The sequence below is a fragment of the Pogoniulus pusillus genome, chromosome 23 (genome assembly GCF_015220805.1).
Source record: "Pogoniulus pusillus isolate bPogPus1 chromosome 23, bPogPus1.pri, whole genome shotgun sequence".
NCBI lineage: Eukaryota > Metazoa > Chordata > Aves > Piciformes > Lybiidae > Pogoniulus > Pogoniulus pusillus.
Window position 1 is genome coordinate 1,210,525 of NC_087286.1, and position 18,043 is coordinate 1,228,567.

The following is an 18,043-nucleotide window of genomic DNA, read 5'->3' on the forward strand; positions in this document are numbered from 1 at the left end:
GCTCCCTCCAAAGCCCAGGAGCAGCCTTCCCAAGCGCCACCGGCCTCACTTACCCTGGGCCATCATGCTCCTGTGCTGGCAGCCTCCTCAGTCTTCACTCTTTCAAGGGATGCATGGCAAACTACCCCCTGTGCCACCTCTTCACCCTCATCTTCAGTTGTGCTCTACCAAGGCAAGGGGAAAGAAGAGAGCTAAGAGAGAAAGGAACTCTCTCTTCTGCCAGCCACAAGCTACAGCAGGTGCTCTACTGCTGGGGGCAGCAGATGTGCTGCACAAAGGAAACACAGGCAGCACAGCAGCACAGGATTCTTGCAGATGGAGGCAACGCTGCAGGAGCTCTTGGCAAGCTCTCCTTGCTGTGCTACCAAGGTACCCTGACTTTCCATGGAACCATCTTTCCTAGGCTAACATCCACTGGGACGTCACTGAGCTACAATCTGAGTCTTCTCTCTGCAGCCTTCAAGCTGTGAGGACTAGGCTGCCAATCACGTGGGAACTTGAACATTCACAAATCCGGGGCCCTGCTCCACATCCACGAGTGCTGAGGGAGCTGCTGGTAGTGCTGCTGTGCCACCCTCCATCATTTCTGCAAGATCATGGAGCTGGAGGAAAGTCAGTGGCACTGCATTCTTCAAGAAGGGCAAGAAAGAAAACCCCAGAAACTCCAGACCAGTCACAGCCTCACTTCCATCCCTGGGAAGGTGACGGAGCAACTTGTTCTGGAAGCCAGCTCTAAGCACATGGAAGGGTTAAGTGGAGGACTGGGGCATATAAATTAGAAGGTGGGAGCCAGTGCCTGACTGCTGTGAATTGCAGACTGTTTTGTTGGTCGTGTTTGCAAAGAAAGGGTTACAAGAAAGGAAACCACAGAGCAGGAAGCTTGGCTGTCCTTAGGACATTATCAGCCTGCAGGTGGCCACTACAGTCTGGTGCTGCTGAGTTCCTGAGCATTTCCCACCCAAACACCCTCTTGCCACTCACACTGCCAGTACTCTGAGACTGGGAGTGGTTGGCATCACCTTTCCTCTAGAAAACCTGTCTGCTACATTAGGCTCAATGCAACATTAAAGTACGCAGAGAGCAAGGAAACAAACTGAGCTCGCTCTGAGAGAGCAAGGAAACAAACTAGGCTGCTGCTGCTACAGAGCAATGCATTGAATTGGTTTATTGTGGATTATTCCTCACAGATCTTCCCAGATTTGGCAGTTTGATCAGAGACTGCTGTGATGCTTTCCACAAACCAGACTTTGGTACAGGGAATCTTCTTCAAAACAACAGCTTTTCAGAAATGTCCAAGTGTTCACAGCCTGGGGCAGAGAGCAGAAAGAGGAGGCAGAGTGATGTGCTGCTGCTCTAAAAACAGGTTTGAAAATGGCAGCAGTAAGGGACAGCCAAAAGGGCCCTGTCTGAAGCAGTCAGGTCAGCTGGGCAGGCTGCAGCTCCCAGGTTCACTTTCATACAGCATCACCAAGTTCAGGGCAGTAACACAACTGTGAAGGACATTAAGCGTAGGTGATAGATGGCTCTGTGAACTGGAACACCTCCTCATCATACAGATCTTCTGGGAGCTTTTCATCTCCATCAGCAAAAAAGGTAGGGAAGGGAGGGTTCTTATTGCAGTCCTTGTAAGTGGGCAATTTGCTGTCTTTGACCTGAAAAGCAGGGAGGGAAAGGCTGGGGTTAAGAGGCCTTACAGCAGACTTTCAGGAGTGATACAAGAGAAATTAAGGAAATCATCCTGCATGCATAAGAAAGAAAATCCCAGAGGGCTTCCTAGGACACTTTTCAGCTAAAGAATTCCAGCTCTGAACAGCAGGTGTCTGAAAACCTCCCCCCCAGCTGCTGAATGGAACACTTGGTACCTGCCACAGCATTATTTGGTACCTGCCACTAGGAGCAGGAGAGAGAGTATTCTGCCCCTCTGCTCTGGTCTGCTAAGGCCTCAACTTCAATTCTGTGTCCAGCTATGGGGCCCCCTGCATAAGGACAGGGACCTGCTGGAGTGTGTCCAGAGGAGGCCACATTGATGATCAGAGGGGTGGAGAACCTCTGCCATGAAGCCAAACTGAAAGAATTTGGGCTGATCAGCCTGGAGAAGAAAAGGCTCCAGGGAGACCTTAGAGCTGCATTTCAAGATCTGAAGGGGACCTCCAGGCAGGCTGAGGAGGGACTGTTCAGAAGGGCCTGTGGGTACAGGATGAGGCAATGGCTTGGAACTGGAGCAGAGCAGGGTTAGGTTGCACATCAGGAGGAAGTTCTGCACAGTGAGGGTGGTGAGACCCTGGCACAGGCTGCCCAGGATGTGGCTGAGAACCCATCCCTGAAGACATTCAAGACCAGACATGCTGTGGCCCTGAGCAGCCTGCTCAAGTTGGAGGTGTCCCTGGTTAGACAAGATGCCCTTGGAGGGTTCCTTCCAACCCAAAGCAGTCTGTGCATCTGTCCCTCTGTCACAGTGACTGTGCTGCTTACCACGTGCTGCATGGCTGCATAGCCCCAGTGCAAAGAACAAACCCTTCAGAGCTGCCCCTGTCACAGAGCTTATCACACTGCCCTTTAATTCAGCAGCACAGAAGGAGCTCTGAAGATGTGCAGACTGCCTTCAATCCAAGCTTTTCCTTCCCTAGGCAGAGTGCTGCAGAGAGCTTAGGAGTGACCAACACTGGTAAGCTCAAACCTACCTTCACCAAACAGTTGGTGTGACCTGGAACAGTCCCGTTGACATAAATGATGTCATGTTTTGTGTTGATCCTCCACACCTAGGAGACAGAAAACAGCACCACACACTGAGCTCATTTTATAGCCTGTGCCCAGCTTTACAAACAGGAGCCCAGCAAGGCACAACCTGATCAGCTGGAGGTGCTACTGTGGGGAAGAGCATTCTGCACAGACCTAACCCTGGCACAGCCTTCACTCAGGTGCTACCCTGAGTGCACAGCTTCCCACTGCAGGGCTCTAGCAACCAGTTTCAAAGGGCTTATGGTCAGGCCACTTCTGGGAGGCCTTTGAGCAGTGAGAAGCTCTCAAGTCTCTCTTCCCTGGTATGACAGCTGTAAATTAAACCAGGTATGCTCATCAAATTACTGTGACCAGTTGTTCATTGTAGGAGCTGCTCAACAGAACAGGCACAGTCTGCTCTGAAACCTCCTTTGCTTAGCACACAGCAGCACCACCACCCCGCCCCCTCCCTTCAAACCAGAGGCTTTTTGGTGCCCATTGCAGAGGCTGCCTTCAGCCCAGGCAGAGTAGCTGGAGTAGTCCAGGGACTCTGTGCACATCAGCACCCACACTGAAGCTGTCACCCCCTCTTTGAACATCCATGTGCAACACCTTGTTTGTCACACCAGGGCTTTGGCCAGCTCAGCCTTGGTTGGGTTTGAGCAATTGGAACAGGCATGAAAACATGAACTGAAGGTCACCAAAAGCTGCTATTTTTTTTTCCACTTCAAGGCAGTCTTGAAGGGACAGCACAGTGCAAACCACATTAGCTGGGAATTATCTGACAACATCCTCCTTAGGGCACACCTGTGCAAAAGGAGCTCAAGTGGCTTATTTGCAAGGCACACGTTTCTGCTCCTGTCATTCCAGCCTGCTCACTTCACCACTCTAACAGACATGAGACAGTATAGCAGCACCTGGCCACGTTGCTCAGGCAATGCAGCCACCACATCCATCTCCCAGTGCCCTCAGAACTCACCTTTAGCCCAAAGGAAGTCCTGTAGATGTTACCCATTTTACCAGGCATCTTCTTCCCACGGTAGACTTTGCCAGCTTTCTAGATAAAAACAGGGCCCAAAACCCCCCAGGTCAGTTTGAGAGGTGCATTTACAAACTCAGGAGGAGCACCGAGGGAGCAGGCTGAGGGAGCAGGCTGAGGGAGCAGCCCGAGGGAGCAGTGCTGAAAATACCTGTCATTATAATCACTGAACCAGCATCATACTTACAGCATTGTGCTTCTGTGACAGGCTAACAGTGCTGGTGGGCAAGGGAAGAGCAGCTGATGGCATCTACCTGCACTTCAGCAAAGCATTTGGCACTGCCCTCCACAACATCCTGGCCTCTAAATTGGATAGACATGGATTTGATGGGTGGATCACTCAGTGGATAAAGAATTGACTTGATGATTGCACTCCAAGACTAATGGTCAATGGCTTGGTGCCTGCTTGGAGACAGAGGACAAGTGGTGCTCCTCAGGGATCAGCAATGGGACCAGCACTGCTTAATGTCTCTGTTGCCAACATAGGCAGTAGGATTGTGACACCCTCAGCAACTACGCAGATGACACCAAGCTGTGTGGTGTGGTTGAGACACTGGAGGGAAGTGATCCATCCAGAGGGACCTGGACAGACTGATGTGCCCAAGCCATCCTCATGAAGTTCAACAAGGCCAAGTGCAAGGTCTTGAACCTAGATTGGGGCAATCCCAAGCACAGACGCAGCCTGGACAGAGAATGGTTGGAGAGCAGTGCTGCAGAGAAGGCCTTGGAGGTGCTGGGTGAGGAGAAGCTCAACATGAGCCAGCAAAGTGTGCTGCCAGCTCAGAAAGTAGCCCTGAGCTGGGCTGCATCTGAAGCAGCATGTCCAGTTCTGGAGTCCCCAACACAAGAAGGACATGGAACTGTTGGAGAAGGTCCAGAAGAGCACTCATGGCAGAGCAAAACCTCTGCTATGAGGACAGGCTGGGAGAGTTGGGGCTGTTCAGCCTGGAAAAGGGGAAGCTCTGGGGTGACTTCAGAGCAGCCTTCCAGTACCTCAGCAGGCTACAAGAGAGCCAGAGAGGGACTTCTGACAAAGGCATGGAGTGGCAGGACAAGGGATGATGGCTTCAAACTGGAAGAAGCTGGATTTAAGTTAGACTTTAGGAAGAAATTCTTCCCCATGAGGGTGGTGAGGAACTGGAACAACCTTTCAACTGGCTCCAACCTTTCAAGTGTTCAAAGCCAGGTTGGATGAGGCCTTGAGCAATCTGCTCTAGTGGAAGCTGTCCCTGCCCATGGCAGGGGCTTGGAACCAAATGCTCTTTAAGGTCCCTTCCAACCCAACACACTGTGAGGCTCTGTGATGTGAAGCCCTTCATGCTGATGGTTAGGGATTACTCCATGTTACCTGAGCTGTTCACCTCAATCACAGCATTGTCACAAGCAAGTTAGATCAGCCAAGGGATTCTAGCTCTGCTCAGTGCTTCCTGTGCATAGATTCAGAGCAAAGTCTGCCCTCAGCCCATACTCCCAGTTCCTGAAAATCCAGAAGAGTTTTTTTCCCAGTAAGCACAAGGCTGTCACCCACACCACAGACTGGAGCAACTGGAAACTTGCCCAAGTTACTAATGGATGTGACCAGAGAGCTCCAGAGCAGTTCTGCCCTGGACATCTGCCCACATCAAGCTGTACTGGATCTCCTCCCTTCTGCCCCCTTTACACTGCTGTAAAGCATGGCTTTTGGAGAACACCAGTTTTAACTACAGCAGCTTGCCCACAGCCCTGTCCAGCCTCACCTGCAATGGCTCCAGGCATGAGTCCCCAACCACCTCCCTGGGCAACCTGCTGCAGGGTTCCAGCAGCATCCTGCTGCAGAACTTGTTCCTCACAGCCAATCTCCACCTGCTCTGCTCTGCTTTGCAGCCACTGCCCTCGTCCTGTCCCTGCAGCCCTTTGCAAACAGTCTCTCTGCAGCCTGCTTGTAGCCCCTTCAGGCACTGGCAGGTTGCTTTTAGGTCTGCCTGGAGCCTTCTCTTCTCCAGGCTGCACACTCCCAGCTTCCTCAGCCTGTCCTCATAGCAGAGCTTCTCTGCCCCCCCTGAGCATTTTCGTAGCCTCCACTGGTCCTGCTCCACCAGGTCCATGCCCTTCCTGTGCTGAGGACTCTAGAACTGTGCTGGGCACTGTGAAGTGGCTCTTTTTCACTAAGCACTTCTAAGATTACTGTTACCAGAGCAGCTCAGAATGCTCACATTGGTTGAAATAGCTCCAGGCCGTCTGTGTGTTTTGGTCTGTCCGTGGCTTGCAGGCTGACCTTTAAACCCCCACCTTTTCATCACACCTTGAAATCCTTTGCCAATGCTGCAAAGGAAAAACAAGTAGTAAACAAACCTGGGTTAATGAGACCTCGAGTTCCTAGTACTCATCAATCACTTCAGTCAGGCTCACAATCTTTTGTAGCAAAGCTCAGCAGAGCAAAGAATGCATTAAAAACATCCCTGAGATCTGCATTGCCAACCATAAATATATTCTAGTGCAAGACTCAAAACTGCTCTGCACCAGAACAGGGTGAAACAGGCCAAAAGCCTAACACAAACTGCTCCCTTCTGTGTCTCCAGTATGAGGTATCCTAATGAAGCTTTCAGAAGCAGACAAAAGAACCACAAAAAAACCCATCAAGAACTCAACTGGAAAGCAGCTGAATATCAAGCACCAAAACTGGAGATGACTGCACTGAAGTATTCCCTGGCTAGTTCTGTGACATTGGGAAATGTGTGTTTCCAGAGCACTTAAACATGATGGATAGAGAGCTCTGAAAAACAACGGGGTCCAAAGCCCAGTTCGAGATGAAGCAACACTGGATGCAGTGACAAGATGAGGGGCAGTGGCTTCAAACTCAAGCAGAGCAGACTTAGAACCTCCATAGTGTTATTCACCTTCCAGGGAGCTGTAGAGAGCAGTGAGGCCTTCCCTCAGCCTCCCCTTCTGCAGACCAAACAATCCCAGGTCAAAAGGATCTGGGGATCCTGGCAGACAGAAGGATGCCCTTAAGCCAGCAATGTGCTCTGGTGGCCAAGAAGACCAAGGGCACCCTGCATTAGAAGGGCTGTGGTCGAGAGAGATTCTCCCACTCTGCTCTGCCCTGGTGAGGCCACATCTGGAAGTGTCCACTTCTAGGGCCCTCATTTGAAGAACCTCAGGGAACTGACAGATAGTGTCCAGCACAGAGCCACAGACGTGACTAAGGCAGTGGAACATCTTCCTTACAAGGACAGCCTGAGGAGCTGGGGCTTGAAGAGGAGGAGCCTGTTTATAGAGATGTGCAGGTGAGTGCCCAGAGGCTGCAGCCAGCTCTGCTGAGGTGTGCCCAGTGACAGGACAAGGGGCACTGGTGGGAGGCATAGGAAGCTCCATGCAAACATGGGGAAAATTCATTCCCTGTGAGAGTGACAGAGCACTGGAACAGGCTGCCCAGGGGCCTGTGGAGTCTCCTTCTCTGGAAACACTGAAAGCATGCCTGGACATGTTCCTGTGTGACCTGCCCTGGCAGACCCTGCTCTGGCAGGGGGCTAGACTGGATGAGCTTTCAAGGTCCCTTCCAACTCCTGATGCTCTGTGAGTCTGTGAAAACCAAAAGCCAGCCTCAGCAATGGAAGGCAAATTGGTGTTTTCTGCCAAGCAGCCGAATGGACTTCTATTTCCTGCACAGCTCTTACAGCTGTGTTTCAGCTTTTGTGAGCCATCAGTTGGATCCCAAGAGAGAGGGAAGAAAGCAAACCCAAGCAGCCTGCTGGAAAGCTGAGTATCAGGCACCTACGTTTTAGCAGTGACATCCACAAACTGCCCGGGGCGGAAGTGAGCGGCGTACAGAGGAGTACCTGCAGGGGCAGAGGAGAGAGCAGGTCAGCTGAGTGCTGGAATCCTCCAGCACCACCCAGGCATTACCTTTCACATGTCCCTCGTCACTCTTTACAACCTCACTGACTGAAAGAGATGCTTCTAGTTACTACTTAAGCACATTTCTCAGTTCCTTCTCTCAGGTGAGCAGCAAGGAAAGCTTGGGGCTTTACTCATATATGCTGCACTTGAGACAGCAAAAAAGACAAACCCTCAAATGTTCCATTAGTTAAGACTCAGAGTAAACAAGCTTGGCAATGAAACAGAACATGCTCCACTTAAAAACTCCAGCACTTCTCAAAGGGGAAAGTTGTGTCCAGTTCTGGGTCCACCAGGTCAAGGAGGACCTTAGGGAACTGCCTGGGAGAGTCCAGCCCAGAGCCCCCAAGCTGCTGCAGGCAGTGAACATCTCCTGTGAGGCCAGGCTGAGGCAGCTGGGGATGGGAGCTGGCAGCAGAGGAGCCTGAGGGCTGCCCTCACTGCTGTGCTAGAGCTGTGCAGGACAGTGTCAGGAGGACACAGCCAGGCTCTGCTCAGGGGTGGCCAAGGGCAGCACAAAGGGCATTGGGGGCAAGCTGCAGCAGAGGAGGTGCCAGGGGAACAGGAGGGAAAACTTCTTCACTGTGAGGGTGCTGGAGCCTGGAGCAGAGAGGTTGTGGAGTCTCCTTCTGTGGAGCCTTTCCAAGCCCACCTGGCTGTGTTCCTGGGTGACTCTGCTCTGGCAGGGCACTGGGCTGGATGCTCTCTGGAGCTCCCCTCCAACTCCTGTGATTCTGTGAATTTTTCATACAGACCAGAAGTGAAGCACAGGTCCTAACCTAGCTGAGGCCTAGAAACAGCAGATGATGTTCTGCATGCAGTACTCAGCAGCTCCAAACCATCACCTGGTTTAATGAGGGCATCCTCTGTCACGCTGAAGGTTGTCACTTTCTGTTTCCGTGGCACTCCAGCTGCTCTGAAAATCTCCATTGCAGACTCTGACTTCTGTAGCAAAGAACAGCCATGAAGAACAAAGTGATCTTAAGTTACCTAAGGATCACAGTGATTACAGCCTGCCACCACCACGGGCAGAAACAAGGTAGGTCACACTTCACCTTGATCTGCAGCCTGGCAAGTTAGCTCTATGAAATGGATTTAAATCTCCAGTCCTCACAGCTGCCCCACAGCTACACCTAATAAATGAGTCTTAGGCTGGAGATTGGCCAGAAGCTCTTTCCAGCAAGGGTGGAGATCACCAGAACAGGTACCCAGGCAGACTGTGGATGTCCCCTGTCTGAAGGTGTTCAAGGCCAGGTTGGATGAGGCCTTGAGCAACCTGGGCTGGTGGGAGGTGTCCCTACCCATTGCACAGGGATTGGAACCAGACGATCTTTAAAATCCTTCCAACCCAATCTATGACTCTCAGAATCTGGCTTTGAGGCTTTCTTGTTACTTTATTACTTAATCCCACGGGTGGTTGGATCTAGATGACCTTTAAAGTCCCTTTCAACTCAAAGCACTCTGGGACTCAATGATCTGTGAAGATTACTGAGATCAGAAAAGGGAAGTCTGCAGGGAAGCCAACCAGGCAGACTGCAGATAAACCAGCTGCTTTGTTGTGACTCTGAACCAGCTCCCTAAACCCACAGCTCTCCTAGAGAACCAAGAGGCAAACCCTGCACAAAATTCCCGTTATTCTCTTAACCAAGAATCAGCACCAGCAAGGGGGATATGACCCAAGGGCAGCTCCAAAGCATCCCAGTGATGCTGCTTTTGCACTGGGTAATCACCACAGGAGCAGCTACTCCCACACAACCACACCCAGTGCTGCACTCACAGAGAACGGAGATGCGTTCTTGCCTCCAACAACCAGCAGAGGTCTTTTTTCACCCGACTCTTCCTTGGAAACGTATTTCAACACGTGGCAATCTTGCACCTGAAGGAAAGAAACAACCTTGACTTCAGTCTAACAGCTAAAAGCTCCTTTAGATGTGCTGCTTGGTGATATGGCTTAGAGGTAAACTTTGTAGAGTAGGGTTAATGGTTGGACTTGCCGACTTTGAGAGCATGGTGTGACTCCAGAGGAGACCATGAAAATACTCAGGGGTTTGGAGCAGCTCTGCCATGGTGACAGGCTGAGGGAGCTGGGAGTGTGCAGCCTGCAGAAGGCTCCAGGCAGACCTAAGAGCAACCTGCCAGTGCCTGAAGGGGCTACAAGCAGGCTGCAGAGAGACTGTTTGCAAAGGGCTGCAGGGACAGGACGAGGGCAATGGCTGCAAAGCAGAGCAGAGCAGGTGGAGATTGGCTGTGAGGAACAAGTTCTGCAGCAGGAGGCTGCTGGAACCCTGCAATAGGTCGCCCAGGGAGGTGGTTGGGGACTCATGCCTGGAGCTATTGCAGGTGAGGCTGGCCAGGACTGTGGGCAAGCTGCTGTAGAGGAGGCTGTCCCTGCTGAGTGCAAGGGTTTGGACTGGATGAGCTCTGAAGGTCACTTCCAGCCCATGCTGTGATCCTATGACTATCAAAACAAGTGAAGCAAAGGCAGCCTCTGCTTTAATTTCTGTGTATGGGAGATGCAGCCTCAAAGCAGCAGTCTGTTGCCTTTTCACCACAGACACTCTTTATCCAAACAATTAAAGGCTTATCTGAGAAAAGCTATTACTAAAATGCCAACTGTGCTTTCATAAATGCCTGAGCAATCAAACCAACTCTTACAGCCAGCTTCTGTCAGCAACATCTGCAAATCCCCTGCTGTGTGCAGCAGCAAAGCTTGGTGCCAAGGGCCAGGAGCAGGGGAAATGGTTCCAAGCTGCCCAGGCAGGGGAGGCTCAGGCTGCACCTTAGGAAATCTTTCTGCCCTGGAAGGCTTCTCAAGCATTGGCAGTGTCTGCCCAGGGCAGTGCTGCAGTGCTGCACCCTGGAGGTGTTGCAGCAGCCTGTGGAGCTGTGCTTGGGGCCATGGCTTAATGCTGAGGCTGCAGTGCTGGGGAGAGGCTTGGGCTGGGTGAGCTTGGAGGGCCCTTCCCAGCAGGTGCTTTCTGTGATTCTGGTTCTGTAACACCCCATGTTTTCATTCCTGCTCCTTCTGCCTGTAAACCTGATGTCCTCCACACCACTGTTTCATCATGTGGCAGCAACAGGTCAACCAACAGCTTCACTGCTGTTGGTTCACTTCTGGCAGAGAATATGAAACAGCAGCTTCAGATTTGCAACCAAGGTGAAATTAATCCCAAAGTGCTTGCAGGTGGCAAAAAGAAAGTGAATCCCAGCTTCCTACTGTCCTCCCAACTTCCCTCACCAGGCATACCATCTGCTTGAATACTTGCAGGGGCAGAGACATCACCCCTAGGAGGTTTGGGATGGAAACAGAACAGACATGCTGTGCTGTGCAGGGCTTTCCTCTCATGAGGACTTCCTACTATGTGAAAGTGTGAAGTTTCACACACTGCAGGAGCTCAAATCCATGATGACTTACCTTAAGCAGTGTGACAGCATGTCTCTTTCCTGACTTGGTCCACATTGGCATCATTCCCAGTTTTACAGCAACAACACCAACTCTGATGGAATCTGAGGATGGAAAGAGAGCATGGATGCAGCTCCACACACACCAGTTCCTTATGAAGCTCAGGCTAACCAAAGCATTGCTGAGCTTGGGGGGTCTTTGGGTGCAGCTCCACACACACCAGTTCCTTATGAAGCTCAGGCTAACCAAAGCATTGCTGAGCTTGGGGGGTCTCTGGGTGCAGCTCCACACACACCAGTTCCTTATGAAGCTCAGGCTAACCAAAGCATTGCTGAGCTTGGGGGGTCTCTGGGTGCAGCTCCACACACACCAGTTCCTTATGAAGCTCAGGCTAACCAAAGCATTGCTGAGCTTGGGGGGTCTTTGGGTGCAGCTCCACACACACCAGTTCCTTATGAAGCTCAGGCTAACCAAAGCATTGCCGAGCTTGGGGGTTCTTTGGGTGCAGCTCCACACACACCAGTTCCTTATGAAGCTCAGGCTAACCAAAGCATTGCCGAGCTTGGGGGTTCTTTGGGTGCAGCTCCACACACACCAGTTCCTTATGAAGCTCAGGCTAACCAAAGCATTGCTGAGCTTGGGGGGTCTCTGGGTGCAGCTCCACACACACCAGTTCCTTATGAAGCTCAGGCTAACCAAAGCATTGCTGAGCTTGGGGGGTCTCTGGGTGCAGCTCCACACACACCAGTTCCTTATGAAGCTCAGGCTAACCAAAGCATTGCTGAGCTTGGGGGGTCTTTGGGTGCAGCTCCACACACACCAGTTCCTTATGAAGCTCAGGCTAACCAAAGCATTGCTGAGCTTGGGGGTTCTTTGGGTGCAGCTCCACACACACCAGTTCCTTATGAAGCTCAGGCTAATCAGGGCTTTGCTGGCTTTGGGCTGCTAAAGGAAACCACACAGGTTTCACTTGTACCAAACTAACTAGTCAAAAGTTTACTGCAGTAAGTTCCTCCCCAGCCCACTCTGGGGAGTATTCCTGTCTGTGAGTGACTGCACAGCAAGGGCAGTCTGTTATGCCTGGCTTCTGACAGTCCATGTGACAGGAAACACAACACTACAGAGGAAGAATAAATGCTTTAAAGCTTGGAAAATGCTCTCTGCCCAGTTTCCACTGCCATACCTGAGGATCTTGTCACAGACCTGCAGACTCAGCAATCTGCTGTCAATTTCTGTCACCCTTTTGGAGACCCAAAAATCCTTAGGTTGTGTTTCAGTCTGCAAGACTTTGCAGATGGGAAAAAGGGGGTTGCTGGCACCTGGAACAAGATCCCAGGAGAGTGATCACAGCACCAAGCCCTTCAAGAGCTCAGGGAGCACCTGGACAGTGCTCTTAGTCATATGGTTTAGTTTTAGGTGGTCCTGTGTGCAGCAGGGAGTGGGACTGATGATCCTCACGGGTCCCTGCTGACTTGAGATTCCCAGTGCCACGACTGCCTGACCGGCGTGAGGTGTGTGATAGCCTGCACTTTTCCTTCACACTTCAGCAATAATTACAGGAACACTTCAACTCCATACCCCTGATATTCTGGGGAGTCTTGTTGATCCTTGTACTGCAGTGGGACTGCCCAGGTGCTGACCTGGACCAAACATCTGGAAATAGCTCAAATGCTTTTTAGAGAACCAGTGGATGTCAGGAGGTGTGCTTGGATGACTTAGCAGAGCAAAAAGAGAAACACAAGACACAATCCTGAAGGTACTGAACACAAGCAGACAAAAACAGCATTTTCAGCCTGAGTTTGGTATTTCAGGAGACTTTCTCACCTGGCTTCCACTCGTGTAGTGGCCATGGCTCATCTTTTAGAGGGCACAGCTTGCTGGCTGTCTGAGCTTGGTACTCCTCTGCTGTCACCTTCTTGAGGAACTCAACATTCTCTTCAGAGAGATGTTCATGCCACCACGTTGCACTGTTAATGTGCCTGGCTGCAAGGCTCAGCTTCTCCCTTTCCAGCCAGGGGAAGAAGTTTTAAGTCTCTTATGAGCTCAGGCAGTGTCTCATGCCTGCAGCAGAACGCACACTACATGACATAACACAGTGCCCACAACACAATGCCCGACCACCAGCAAGCCAGCTGCCTGCTCCTGGCCAGCACCACTTCACCATGCTCTGATCTCACTCTGCATATTTATCCTGCCCTTAGCTAACTTCTAACTTTTCTCTCACATTTTCTTTATTAACTTAGTTTTTTCCTTTAATAATTCTAAAGCACACCAAGATGGAGGCAGGCACCCAAATTACCACAAATCAACCAACCACTCCTTCTGTGACAAAACCCACTCCCTCTATACACAAAGAGGCAGCAGAAGGAGCTGTTTACTTCAACTCTGGGGAGGCTTTCATCACAACCTCCTGCTGGCAGCCTTCTATCCAAGCTGGGCTGTTATAGCACAGGTGAGGAAAACCCTAGCTGGAGCACCAGTGCACAGGGTTAACACTCCAGGGGGAGTGACCCTGAACCTGACCCTAGGTGGTCTTGACCCCTCCCCAGGGGTGGGTCTGCACACCACCAGGTGCTGGTTAGCTCACTCCCCCTGCCTGTCCCATGAAGGCAGGGGGGCTTCCTGTTCACTCTCTCTGCACTCCCTGCTTACCACCATCACCACCTGCCCCTGGTCTCTCTTCGTTTCACCACGTGGCCATCACCAGCACACTCGGGTTGTGTTTATACATTCTGTATTTGCTATTTTCTCTTCCCTAACCTTTGTAACTTCCCTACTTCAGACACCTTTTTAAGCTATTGTTAAACTCTTTAACTTCCAAATCAGTGAGATTCATCTCTTTGGCTGTGCTTCCTTCTCTCTCTCTCCATCTGATCCCTTTCTTTTGGGAAAGAAGGGGAAGAGGGAAGGGCACTTTATAAAATTGTTCTTGGTTCTACCAAACTTATCTGAGTCTCTGGGGATTTAAATTAGAACCCAGACAACCAGGCTGAAAAAGGCTCAGTTAACTGCTTGCACTCTACCATAAGGCCAGTTTCAAGCACAGTTCCTCAGGAATCCATCTGGGAACTTCTCCTTAGTGACCTCTTAAGGGAGCAAAATGGCAAATAAACCGAAAGGGAGCAGGTAACAATGCTCAGACCTGTCCCTCTGCTGTCAGAAAGACTGGCCAACACAGAACATGGTCAGCTTCATACAGGAGAAATGCAAAGCCCCCTGCCTGAGATGGGACAGCCTCTTGCAAAAAGGTCAAACAGGAGCCAGCAGGCTCCTGGCAGCAGGGAAGGCTGACCGCAGTCTGCATCAACAGGCATGCAGACAGGAGACCACAGGAAGCAGCTCCTGTCCTTTCCTCAGCACTCCAAGCAGACCACATCTGCAATGCTAAATCCATTTTGGGGTCTAGAGCTGGCACAACTCATTCATGTACAACAGGGGTGTGCATAAATGAGACCAGCAAGGGTACACAAAAACACAGGGGCTTGTCCTACAAGAAGGACTGCAGTAACTGGGCTTAGTTTGGAGGAGAGTTAAGAGCAATCTGACAGCAGCTTTCCAACGCCTGGGAGAAAGTCAGTGGCAAGGCAGAGCCAGGCCATGTTTGCTGCAGTGCATGCCAGGAGAGAGAGAACTGGCATCAACTGAACAAGGGGGACCCAACTCGACAGAAAGGACAAACACTCAGCTTGGACAGTCAAACACTGGGAGAGGGGAGCAGAGTGCCTGCACAGCCTCTCTCCTTGCAGCCCAGCCTGACAGAGCCCTCAACAAGCAGGGCTGATGTCAGAGCTGGTCACACTGTGCACAGGTGAGACCACAGCATGGGCTGGGTTGGAAGGGGCCTCCAAAGGGCATTTGGTCCAAACTCCTGCACTCAGCAGGGACATCCTCAAGGGGATCAAGCTGCCCACAGCCTTGTTGAGCCTGACCTTAAATATGTCCAGGGATGGGTCCCCAGCCACCTCCCTGGGCAACCTGGTGCAGTATTCCAACACTGCTGCAGAACTTGTTCCTCACAACCAATCTCCATCTGCTCTGCTTTGCAGCCATTGTCCTTGTCCTGTCCCTGCAGCCCTCTGCAAACAGTCTCTCTGCAGCTTTCTTGTAGCCCCTTCAGGTCCTGGCAGGCTGCTCTAAGGTGTGCCTGGAGCCTTCTCTTCTGCAGGCTGCACACCCTCAGCTCCCTCAGCCTGTCCCCATGGCAGAGCTGCTCCAACCCCCTGAGCATTTTTGTGGCCTCCTCTGGATCCTCTCCACCAGGTCCATGCCCTTCCTGTGCTGAGGGCTCCAGAGCTGGACCCAGCAGTGCAGGTGAGGTCTCAGCAGAGCAGAGCAGAGGGGCAGGATCTCCTCTCTCCTTCTCTGGCCACACTGCTCTGGATGCAGCCCAGGCTGCCCTTGGCCTTCTGTGCTGCCAGCTCACACTGCCTGAGCTGCCTTCCTGAGCCACTAACTCTCTAACTTTAGGTGTGCTGATATCAGCCACAGCAGCTTAACTGAACTGCAACCATTTTTACGAGTGCTAAGGAAAGCCTGAATGCTCCTCTGCCTCTGCAGCTGAACGCTGGCCAGTGAACGCCCGTGGCTACCATACCAGCAGGCCAAGGCGACCGACAGCAGCCTATGCCCGCTGTGAATCAGAGGCTTTGGCTGCCAACACCTGTGCCGCCCTCACTGCCCTGCAGCCTGCGGCTACTGCCCGCACCCGAGTGCCCTGCCAGCAAATCCGTGTCCTACCAGCGGGGCGCAGCCAGATACTCGGCTGCTGCCTACAGGCTATGAACCCAGAGGCCTCGCCGAACGGCCGAGACCGAATATGCCGCCGAGGGGAAGGGACCGGGGCCGCCGAGGGGAAAGGGACCGGGGCCGCCGAGGGGAAGGGACCGGGGCCGCCGAGGGGAAGGGACCGGGGCCGCCGAGGGGAAGGGACCGGGGCCGCCGAGGGGAAGGGACCGGGGCGGCCGAGGGGAAGGGACCGGGGCCGCCGAGGGGAAGGGACCGGGGCCGCCGAGGGGAAGGGACCGGGGCCGCCGAGGGGAAGGGACCGGGGCCGCCGAGGGGAAGGGACCGGGGCCGCCGAGGGGAAGGGACCGGGGCCGCCGAGGGGAAGGGACCGGGGCGGCCGAGGGGAAGGGACCGGGGCGGCCGAGGGGAAGGGACCGGGGCCGCCGAGGGGACAGGGACCGGGGCCGCCGAGGGGACAGGGACCGGGGCGGCCGAGGGGAAAGGGACCGGGGCCGCCGAGGGGAAGGGACCGGGGCCGCCAGCCTCATCGCCGGGTCGAGGCCCCCCCGGGCCGATCAGCTACCTGTTCCCGGGCGGAGGAAGCGCCGCCACGGCCCGCAGGCGGGCCCCGAGCCGCGCCAGCAGCCCCCACGCCGCCATGCCGCCACCGCCGGCCGCTTCCGTGCCCCGTGCGGCGCTGAAACCCTTCCGTGCTGCCGCGGAAAGAGGGTTCCGGCCCGCGGGAAGTTACCCCTGAGGCTCCGGAGGGGAACCCGAACCAGGTCCTGCGGCACCATCGCGCTCCCCGCTGGCCCCTGCGGGCACCGCGCCCTGGCACCGGGGCAGGGACAGGCTGGCACCGGGGCAGGGACAGGCTGGCACACAGGAGCAGGGGCAGGCTGGCACACAGGAGCAGGGACAGGCTGGCACACAGGAGCAGGGGCAGGCTGGCACACAGGAGCAGGGACAGGCTGGCACACAGGAGCAGGGGCAGGCTGGCACACAGGAGCAGGGGCAGGCTGGCACACAGGAGCAGGGACAGGCTGGCACACAGGAGCAGGGGCAGGCTGGCACACAGGAGCAGGGACAGGCTGGCACACAGGAGCAGGGGCAGGCTGGCACACCGGAGCAGGGGCAGGCTGGCACACAGGAGCAGGGGCAGGCTGGCACACAGGAGCAGGGACAGGCTGGCACCGGAGCAGGGGCAGGCTGACACACAGGAGCAGGGACAGGCTGGCACACAGGAGCAGGGGCAGGCTGACACACAGGAGCAGGGGCAGGCTGGCACACAGGAGCAGGAACAGGCTGGCACACAGGAGCAGGGGCAGGCTGGCACCGGAGCAGGGGCAGCTGGCACACAGGAGCAGGGGCAGGCTGGCACCGGAGCAGGGACAGGCTGGCACACAGGAGCAGGGGCAGGCTGGCACACCGGAGCAGGGGCAGGCTGGCACACAGGAGCAGGGGCAGGCTGGCACACCGGAGCAGGGACAGGCTGGCACCGGAGCAGGGGCAGGCTGGCACACAGGAGCAGGGGCAGGCTGGCACACCGGAGCAGGGGCAGGCTGGCGCCGGCCTTGCACCTCGCTGCTGGATGCCGCAGAAGCGTCCCCGGAGGCTCAGGGGCAGGTGGGGCGTAGGGCTGCGCCCAGCGGGAGCCCGCGGAGGTCACCTCCAGCTTACTGTCTGCTCTCTGCGGGGGTGGCGAGGGGCAGGAGGACTTCCAGCCGTGCCCCTGCTACCTGGGGCCTGGCCTCTGAGCAGAGCCCGGGCAGGAGCAGGCAGCAGCTGGCAGGGAGGTACGGGGCCATGCCCGCTCCCTGCGGCTCCTGGCCCCCTTTGGCGCCCAGCAGGGAAGGGCAAGGGGAGATGTTCTGACAGGTTAGTCAGCGCTTGGGCAGTGCCCCCATCCTGCCCCATAGTGTCCCTGTGCCCTGGGGCACAGTGCCTACCTCTGGCTCTCTGCTGGAGGAGCCGTGGGTGGGCTGGCAGCTGGGCCCGGGCCGGGGCTGCCCCAGGAGCAGCAGCAGCGAGCGCAGCGCCGCGGGCAGGCGGAGGGAGGTGTGCGCCGGTGCGGGCAGCCAGCCGCAAAGAGGCAGCGCGGTGCTGCCCCAGCTCCCTCCCTGCTGCCGCCCCAGCTCCCTCCCTGCTCGCTGCTGCCCCAGCTCCCTCCCTGCTGCTGCCCCAGCTCCCTCCCTGCTCGGTGCTGCCCCAGCTCCCTCCCTGCTCGGTGCTGCCCCAGCTCCCTCCCTGCTGCCGCCCCAGCTCCCTCCCTGCTCGCTGCT

The 18,043-nt window shown here is 54.6% G+C and overlaps 1 protein-coding gene across 2 annotated transcripts; it reads right to left on the reverse strand.

The window, feature by feature from the left end:
* Positions 1–1,140: 1,140 nt before the first annotated feature.
* On the reverse strand, positions 1,141–16,470 carry MRPL3 (mitochondrial ribosomal protein L3). Of its 2 annotated transcripts, none has more exons than XM_064162323.1 (10): positions 16,345–16,470; positions 12,861–13,039; positions 11,049–11,140; positions 9,411–9,509; positions 8,479–8,578; positions 7,515–7,575; positions 5,950–6,058; positions 3,698–3,775; positions 2,682–2,759; positions 1,141–1,652 (listed from the first exon to the last, which is right to left on the reverse strand). In XM_064162323.1, exons 1-10 carry the CDS (start codon positions 16,419–16,421, stop codon positions 1,503–1,505), a joined length of 1,023 nt encoding a protein of 340 aa, XP_064018393.1. In that variant the 5' UTR covers positions 16,422–16,470; the 3' UTR covers positions 1,141–1,502. The 2 variants fall into 2 exon arrangements, with proteins under 2 accessions (XP_064018393.1, XP_064018394.1); XM_064162324.1 differs by lacking the exon at positions 16,345–16,470 and adding an exon at positions 13,415–13,452.
* Positions 16,471–18,043: the final 1,573 nt, after the last annotated feature.